The sequence below is a fragment of the Tupaia chinensis genome, unplaced genomic scaffold (genome assembly GCF_000334495.1).
Source record: "Tupaia chinensis unplaced genomic scaffold, TupChi_1.0 Scaffold000159_1, whole genome shotgun sequence".
Taxonomy (NCBI): domain Eukaryota; kingdom Metazoa; phylum Chordata; class Mammalia; order Scandentia; family Tupaiidae; genus Tupaia; species Tupaia belangeri.
Window position 1 is genome coordinate 2306067 of NW_006159630.1, and position 9120 is coordinate 2315186.

The window sequence follows — 9120 nt, forward strand, 5'->3', positions numbered from 1 at the left end:
GTCCCGCCACGCCCCCGGGCTCTCCTTGTCTCCACCCGACTCAGAGCCAGGCAGCCTCCTGTGCCTGCTCACCAGGCCTCACCTTCCATCCCGTCAAAGGGCAGCCACAGAGGGCTGTTCCTGGCCTTGTCCACACTGACGATGCGGACCAGCTTCTGGGGGCCCCCAGAACACTGTTAAAGGGGGAAAAGGGGAGAGATTGTTGAAGCCATCGACGGTGCCCTGCCCTGGCACCCCTGCCCTGGCACTCTGCCCTGAAGGTGAATCCAGTGTGGCTCCCGGCTGTGCCCGCGGCAGGCCAGGATGCCCTGGACCCACTGGGGTGACGGGTGGGGGCGTCCACAGCAAGGGAGGGCTGCAGAAGGCAGGAGAAGGGCAGGTCCACGCCAGCTGCCATGGTCCGGGAGGTCGTCCTGGCTGCTGCTCAGGGCCAGGGCAGGACGATGAATGCTGCCCACAGCGTGCCTCTTTGACACCAGTGAAGGCACCTGAGAAGCTGCCCTCTCTTCCCAGCTGAGTGCTGCAGCCACCCCTTGAGGGCGCTACCTGTCCCACAGCACGGCCACAGCACAGTGGGAGGGCCGCCAGGGCTGGGAGCCTCTGCTGTGGGGGCCGCGTCTCTGAACTCACCGAATCCCCCTCGGCCTCCCCCGGCCGCACAGCCTCACACCTCCTGGTCACCCAGAGCCCACCGCCTCGGCCCAGAGCCCTCTGCCTGTCATTTCTTCCCAACATGTATCATTCTTCATCCAAACGAGGTTAAGTTTTCTGCCTCTGCCATTGCCTCGGGCCTCCCCGTCGTGAGGGTGCACGGGAAATTACAGGTGTGCGTGCTTCCCTCCTCTGACCCGCTTGTGCTCACTGGGCTCCGGGATGAGGTGAAGACCCGGTGAGCACTCAGCGGGCAGATGGCATCTGCACCCGCCCCTGCTCCCCACCTGAGTCCTGGTGTCTGCGGGCAGCGGAGCCCGAGCTCAGAGGAAGCGGGGCAGGGAACTGAGTGTGAGGAGGACGGGATGGGATGGGATAGCTCTGAACACGTGCAAGGACCCGCGGACTGGGTGGTTTGCAGGGACCATGAGGGCCAGGTCACCCCTTGGGTTAGCAGCCCACACTCTCCACCCAGCCTCGGACTAGCACCCCGGCCAAACCCCCGCGGGCCAGACCCCTCCCCAGAGCCCACCTTGCGGCTGGCAGTGCACGGCTGAGTCAGGATCTGGATGAGGTCGATGAGCCGCTGCTGAGCCCTACACAGGGAGAGGCCCCGGCCAGCCGCTGTCAGAGCCGGCCCCCGCCACCTGGTGTCTGCGGGCAGCGGAGCCCGAGCTCAGAGGAAGCGGGGCAGGGAACTGAGTGTGAGGAGGACGGGATGGGATGGGATAGCTCTGAACACGTGCAAGGACCCGCGGACTGGGTGGTTTGCAGGGACCATGAGGGCCAGGTCACCCCTTGGGTTAGCAGCCCACACTCTCCACCCAGCCTCGGACTAGCACCCCGGCCAAACCCCCGCGGGCCAGACCCCTCCCCAGAGCCCACCTTGCGGCTGGCAGTGCACGGCTGAGTCAGGATCTGGATGAGGTCGATGAGCCGCTGCTGAGCCCTACACAGGGAGAGGCCCCGGCCAGCCGCTGTCAGAGCTGCCTCCCGCCACACACCCTTTTGTTCCAGGCTGGGCACTCTGCCCCGGCAGCCCAAGCCCCACCGTTCCCGCCCGGAGGTCTGGCTGTTCTGGGGCGGGACCCAGGGGACCTCAACGAGCAGAAGAACTGAAGGCCCGTCTGTGGGGCTCGGTCCCTAGCCTGGCACCCTGAGAGCAAGCATGTGAAACGCTTGGCCGGGTCTGCTCTAAGGGGGCAAGGATGGCACCCTGCAGCCCACGCTGGCCCTGTATGTGAGCCATAGGGTCCCTGGGGTTGATCTGGAGGGGGTTGCCAACAGGGGAGGGGCAGTGTCGCTTGCCACAGAGCTGCCAGGACCAAGAGGTTTTCCAAGACATGGGACTCTAGAGCTAGAACCAAGGCAGTCAGAAGCCAGGACAGTCGGTCACCCTGACCCTGGGGACATGCAAACGTGCGGGGACATTCTCTCGTGGTTGCAGCTGGGTGGGGCAGAAGTAGAGGCAGGGATGCCACTCAACAGCTCACGGTGCGCAGGATGGCCACCCCAGTGGTGACAGGACCAAGCCAGAAAGCCTGAGCTAGGATGCCCTGCCAAGGACCGAAGGCCACCCACTGTCAAGCGAGAGCACCGGTCACAAAGCCCCACGCACGCTGGTGCCTCCTCCAGGGCAGCGAGCCCTGCTGTGGGCGCGGGGAGCTAGGCCTGGCCCGGCAGATGCTATCCTAGGGCCCGGGGAGGCTCAGCCCTCACTGCTCACTGTGCGTAGGTGGGGATGGTGCCGTGCTGCGAGTCCTTCATGGTGTAGGGGCTCACACGAGAGGCGTGCCAGCAGCAGCGGCCCTGGAACATGGTGTCGGTGACGTGCAGGATGTCGTTGCAAAACACCGGCAGCTCCCCCTCTGCCCTGCCCTCCACGGCCAGGTTGGCCCGGATGTAGAATGAGTCCCCGGAGGTAGCTACGTTGGCCTCCAGGTCCTGGACCAGCTTCTTATAACCTGGTAAGAGAGGACGACAGATGAGCCTGGGGCCATGAGACACCCAAGGAAGGTTCTAGAATGCAAAAGGAGCAAACAAAAGACCCTCCTCCTACACTGGAGTCAGGAGACAGGTTTCCAGCTGCCTTGGGGCCCTGGGGACGTGGGGCAAAGCCTGGTTGAGCTGCACCTGTTCCAGTGAGCCTAGCGTCTGGGCCTGCAGCATGGCTGTGCCTATGGTCTCAGAGACGCGATTAGGCAGCTGAGCAGGCGGGGCAGGGGGCTGTACCCTCCATGTTGACCTTCACAGACAGGCAGCAGAAGCCGTTCACCCTCTGCAGAAGCCCCACGGCGCGCTCCAGGCTTGTGTCCTCGAGGACAGCCTTGAACAAGGGCTCGGTCGCTTCGCAGTCCACCTGAGGGCAAATGGTGAGTGAGGGTTGGCTCTTCCCACAGGACTCAGGGTTCAGGGATGTGGGGAGGGGTTCAGGGGCAGCACAAGCTACAGGGGGACCCACTAGTCTTCCCAAAGGCGCAGCAGGGGTGGCCCGTCATGGCCGAGTCAGGACAGCAGACCATGCCAGTGACACGTTGCCAGGCCGAGAGCCGAGCTCTAGCCCTTCCCCACAATGCCTACAGCTGAGGATGGAGTCTGCCGTGGCAGATTCTAGAGCATTCTAGAACATTCTAGAGCATTCTGGGTTAGAGTTTCTCAGCCTTGAGGTCATTAGTGTTTGGGGCTGGACCTTTCTGTATCATGGGGCTTATCCTCCCAGGGTGCTTAGGATGGTGAACAGCATTCCCGTCCTCACTCCACCCCAGGCCCTCCTCATGGTGAGTCAAGCCCTGCTGGCCACTCGCTCCCATGTTTCAAGTTTAGGAACAACGAGAAAGAATTAAGATCTGTCTTCACGCCCTTAGAACTCGGGTACCAGCTCCTAAACACGTGCAGGAACTCGCTCTAACTGCCGGGGCAGGTGGTGGCTGGGAATGTGAACAGGACTGCCAGGAAGACAGCCAGGGCTCGGGGTTGTGCAAGCAAACCCAGGATGACACTTGTACTGGGCTGGATGCGCAGGCTCAAGGCCTAGGAGGCCCCACCTCGTGTGTGGACGGCCAGTTCTGAGAGAAGCCAGAGGGGCTCACGCACACCCTTCCCAGGGACTCTGCACTGGCCACGGGCCCTGCGTCCCCATCTAGTCCCCTCCTGGGGGCCACCGACTTGCCTCAGGGATAAGTGGGACCACTTTTTGGTGCTTTGAAAGAGCTGGAAGTTTGGCGCCAGCAGGAGGCATGGTGGTTAGGGCACTGGGCTCCCTGGCCGACTGCAGTTTGAGTTCTGGACCTGGCGGCTTCTCACTTTTCCTCTCTCTCTCTCTCTCTCTCTGGTCAAAAATCAAAACAAATCAATAATTCTTAAAAATAAAAGCTGGGACCAGCAGATGGTGTAAGGGCTATGTCGCTGGACTCCCATGTAGTCGACCGTGGTTCGAGTCCCAGACCCAGTGGCTTAAACTCACGCCGAGCGTGTGTACGTGCGTGTCCAAGATCCCAAGAGGAGAATGGAGGAGAAGGGATGGTCATCCCCCCTGGGGGTGATTTCTCCCGCTTTCTGTCTGTCTCTCTCTGTCTTTCTGGTGAACACACACACCCCTTAGCAAGAATCTCTCTTAAAATAATAATAATAAAAAAAAGAGCTAGAGGGACCAGCCTATGCCATGATGGTTACGTTGCTGGACGCTCATGTAGTTGACCATGGTTCGAGTCCCAGACTTGGTAGCTTAAAACTCATGCTGAGTTCATGTGCATGTGTGTCCAAAATCCTGAGAGGAGAATGGAGGAGAAGGGACTGTGGTGTGGCCATTTCCCCTGTGGGGCGATTTCTTGCATTCTGTCTTTCCATCTCTCCAGTGAGTGCACACACCCTATAGTAAAAATCTCTCATAAAAAAAAAAAAGCTAGAAGTTTAATAATTCCACTCTTGGCCATTTTCAAGTCACCCTCCCTGCCTACATCCTTGCTGAATAATAATAGCTGGACCAGCCCTGGTGGCTCAGTGCTAGGATAAGCCCATGAGCTGAAGCCAGGTGGGCAGGTCCTGGGTTTGCATCCCACGCCCGGCACGCCCACGATTCTGGCCGGCTGAGGGTGGATCGCTGTGTGAAGACCCTGTCGGGCGTGCCTGCCTCTTTCAAAGAAGAAACCAATAAACTGAGAAAATAAACCAATAAACTGAGAAAATAACTAAGTTAGGGTGTGGTCGTGCACATCCGTGTTCTCCGCAGTAGCTAAGTTAGGGTGTGGTCGTGCACATCCGTGTTCTCCGCAGTAGCTAAGTTAGGGTGTGGGCGTGGGCGTCTGTGTTCTCCGCAGTAGCTAAGTTAGGGTGTGGTCGTGCACATCTGTGTTCTCCGCAGTAGCTAAGTTAGGGTGTGGTCGTGCACATCTGTGTTCTCCGCAGTAGCTAAGTTAGGGTGTGGTCGTGCACATCTGTGTTCTCCGCAGTAGCTAAGTTAGGGTGTGGTCGTGCACATCCATGTTCTCCACAGTAGCTAAGTTAGGGTGTGTGGTCGTGCACATCCGTGTTCTCCACAGTAGCTAAGTTAGGGTGTGGTTGTGCACATCCGTGTTCTCCACAGTAGCTAAGTCTGGGTGCGCGGTCATGCACATCCGTGTTCTCCGCAGTAGCTAAGTCGGGGTACGTGGTCGTGCACATCCATGTTCTCCACAGTAACTAAGTCGGGGTGCGCAGTCGTGCACATCCGTGTTCTCCGTAGTAGCTACGTTAGGGTGTGTGGTCGTGCACATCCGTGTTCCCCACAGTAGCTAAGTTAGGGTGTGGTCGTGCACATCCATGTTCTCCACAGTAACTAAGTCGGGGTGCGCAGTCGTGCACATCCGTGTTCCCCACAGTAGCTAAGTTAGGGTGTGGTCGTGCACATCCATGTTCTCCACAGTAACTAAGTCGGGGTGCGCAGTCGTGCACATCCGTGTTCCCCACAGTAGCTAAGTTAGGGTGTGGTCGTGCACATCCATGTTCTCCACAGTAACTAAGTCGGGGTGCGCAGTCGTGCACATCCGTGTTCCCCACAGTAGCTAAGTTAGGGTGTGGTCGTGCACATCCATGTTCTCCACAGTAACTAAGTCGGGGTGCGCAGTCGTGCACATCCGTGTTCCCCACAGTAGCTAAGTTAGGGTGTGGTCGTGCACATCCATGTTCTCCACAGTAACTAAGTCGGGGTGCGCAGTCGTGCACATCCGTGTTCCCCACAGTAGCTAAGTTAGGGTGTGGTCGTGCACATCCATGTTCTCCACAGTAACTAAGTCGGGGTGCGCAGTCGTGCACATCCGTGTTCCCCACAGTAGCTAAGTTAGGGTGTGGTCGTGCACATCCATGTTCTCCACAGTAACTAAGTCGGGGTGCGCAGTCGTGCACATCCGTGTTCCCCACAGTAGCTAAGTTAGGGTGTGGTCGTGCACATCCATGTTCTCCACAGTAACTAAGTCGGGGTGCGCAGTCGTGCACATCCGTGTTCCCCACAGTAGCTAAGTTAGGGTGTGGTCGTGCACATCCATGTTCTCCACAGTAACTAAGTCGGGGTGCGCAGTCGTGCACATCCGTGTTCCCCACAGTAGCTAAGTTAGGGTGTGGTCGTGCACATCCATGTTCTCCACAGTAACTAAGTCGGGGTGCGCAGTCGTGCACATCCGTGTTCCCCACAGTAGCTAAGTTAGGGTGTGGTCGTGCACATCCATGTTCTCCACAGTAACTAAGTCGGGGTGCGCAGTCGTGCACATCCGTGTTCCCCACAGTAGCTAAGTTAGGGTGTGGTCGTGCACATCCATGTTCTCCACAGTAACTAAGTCGGGGTGCGCAGTCGTGCACATCCGTGTTCCCCACAGTAGCTAAGTTAGGGTGTGGTCGTGCACATCCATGTTCTCCACAGTAACTAAGTCGGGGTGCGCAGTCGTGCACATCCGTGTTCCCCACAGTAGCTAAGTTAGGGTGTGGTCGTGCACATCCATGTTCTCCACAGTAACTAAGTCGGGGTGCGCAGTCGTGCACATCCGTGTTCCCCACAGTAGCTAAGTTAGGGTGTGGTCGTGCACATCCATGTTCTCCACAGTAACTAAGTCGGGGTGCGCAGTCGTGCACATCCGTGTTCCCCACAGTAGCTAAGTTAGGGTGTGGTCGTGCACATCCATGTTCTCCACAGTAACTAAGTCGGGGTGCGCAGTCGTGCACATCCGTGTTCCCCACAGTAGCTAAGTTAGGGTGTGGTCGTGCACATCCATGTTCTCCACAGTAACTAAGTCGGGGTGCGCAGTCGTGCACATCCGTGTTCCCCACAGTAGCTAAGTTAGGGTGTGGTCGTGCACATCCATGTTCTCCACAGTAACTAAGTCGGGGTGCGCAGTCGTGCACATCCGTGTTCCCCACAGTAGCTAAGTTAGGGTGTGGTCGTGCACATCCATGTTCTCCACAGTAACTAAGTCGGGGTGCGCAGTCGTGCACATCCGTGTTCCCCACAGTAGCTAAGTTAGGGTGTGGTCGTGCACATCCATGTTCTCCACAGTAACTAAGTCGGGGTGCGCAGTCGTGCACATCCGTGTTCCCCACAGTAGCTAAGTTAGGGTGTGGTCGTGCACATCCATGTTCTCCACAGTAACTAAGTCGGGGTGCGCAGTCGTGCACATCCGTGTTCCCCACAGTAGCTAAGTTAGGGTGTGGTCGTGCACATCCATGTTCTCCACAGTAACTAAGTCGGGGTGCGCAGTCGTGCACATCCGTGTTCCCCACAGTAGCTAAGTTAGGGTGTGGTCGTGCACATCCATGTTCTCCACAGTAACTAAGTCGGGGTGCGCAGTCGTGCACATCCGTGTTCCCCACAGTAGCTAAGTTAGGGTGTGGTCGTGCACATCCATGTTCTCCACAGTAACTAAGTCGGGGTGCGCAGTCGTGCACATCCGTGTTCCCCACAGTAGCTAAGTTAGGGTGTGGTCGTGCACATCCATGTTCTCCACAGTAACTAAGTCGGGGTGCGCAGTCGTGCACATCCGTGTTCCCCACAGTAGCTAAGTTAGGGTGTGGTCGTGCACATCCGTGTTCTCCGCAGTAAGTTAGGGTGTGGTTGCGCACACCTGTGTTCTCCAGAGTAAGTTAGGGTGTGCGGTCATACACATCTGTGTTTTCTGCAGTTCTGAGTATTTCAAAGCTAAAAACTGGCTTGAGGGCCCAGCGTGGATGGCCGTGGGCTGCCCTGACAGAAGAGCCTGACTTTAAACACAAGGTTAGAAAGTGCCCTCGTTGCTGGTTAACGTGGTGACCTCGGTGTCATGCGCACCTGGCCCCCGCCCACACAGTGACACACACTGCCGCGGCGGGGCCCCGTCAGAGCTGCTGTATGCAGCAGCTGTCTCAGTGGGGTCATTTACCCCACGGTCATACCGGCTCCAAGCCCCCGGAGCCCCAGAGCCAGGCTGGCCCCGGTGCCAGGCTCCCCCTGCGTGGTTCTCGCCTATAAATGAGCATGTACTTGCCTAAGCTGGGATACACATGTGACCAAGGTAGCTGAGTCCACATAGCAGATCTGAGGCTGCCTGGTCCCCCCAAGCACTACTAACCCCGTGAGGGGCTGCAGGGGCCGCCTCACCATCATGATCTGGGTGCCTGGGCGCAAGGCCATCCCGTCTGCTGCCGAGCCTGGGGTGACTCGGTGAATGAAGATGCCCGTGAGGTTCCCGCCGATGACACTTATCTGCTCCAGCAATGTGTCCCCCTGGAACGCCAGCACGGTGACCTGGCTCAGGATCCTGCGGGCTGGTCTCCGCCGCACGGGGACACTACAGTGGGAGGGAGGTGAGGAGGGAGGCGCTGCCGAGGCAGGGCCCTCTAGGAACCTCCCCACCCACCCTGAGGCCCCAGCATTCTGGAATTCTCCATCCCACTGCACCCTCCCATGACCCATCAAAGGCCACTGCCTCCCTAAGGCGGGGAACAGTCACTACAGCTTTGCCACCTCCGGGGCCCAGCTCCCCAGTCGGCCCCGCAGGGTCCCCACCTACCGCTCACCTTTCGGAGAGGTCGGAGAGGTCGAGGCTTCCGGAGAACGGTGGCTGCGGGCTGTCCGACTGGGGCAGGTCTAGGAGGAAGTGAGAGCCTCCCTGCTGAGCTAGGGCACGCCTGGGGCTTCCTGGCCCTTAGCCCCTCCCTGGCCTCAGCCCCTGCCCATCCCATCTGGCTGAGGCTGAGCACTCTCTTCCTGCTCCTGTTTAGGACTTGGATTTCTTCTTCCTTGAAATCAGGAGACCATCGAGGAGTTGCACCTGGGAGGGTCTGGCCACCTAGCGCCTTCATTTGAAAAAATAAGGAGTTCCACCCCGTCCGGGCTTCTGGAGTAACCGGGGCTCTCATCTCTCCGGGTCCTTGGCTCCTGCCTGGGCCTGCATTTCTGTGTGGCGACAGCCATGGCTTACCCCAGGCTGCCCTGCGGACCGTGGCAGGGCCAGCCCGCCACCCCCGGCG

General features: G+C 58.8%; 1 protein-coding gene across 1 annotated transcript in view; it reads right to left on the reverse strand.

Annotated features, from left to right (window-relative positions):
- CARD14 (caspase recruitment domain family member 14) overlaps positions 1-9120 on the reverse strand; it is a 29015-nt gene that overhangs the window by 5200 nt on the left and 14695 nt on the right. The window contains exons 11-16 of the mRNA XM_027770829.1: positions 8668-8737; positions 8249-8438; positions 2884-3010; positions 2378-2615; positions 1537-1600; positions 73-173 (exon numbers count right to left, since the gene is read on the reverse strand). Coding sequence (XP_027626630.1) covers positions 73-173; positions 1537-1600; positions 2378-2615; positions 2884-3010; positions 8249-8438; positions 8668-8737 — 790 coding nt within the window. The remainder of the gene's footprint in view (positions 1-72; positions 174-1536; positions 1601-2377; positions 2616-2883; positions 3011-8248; positions 8439-8667; positions 8738-9120) is intronic.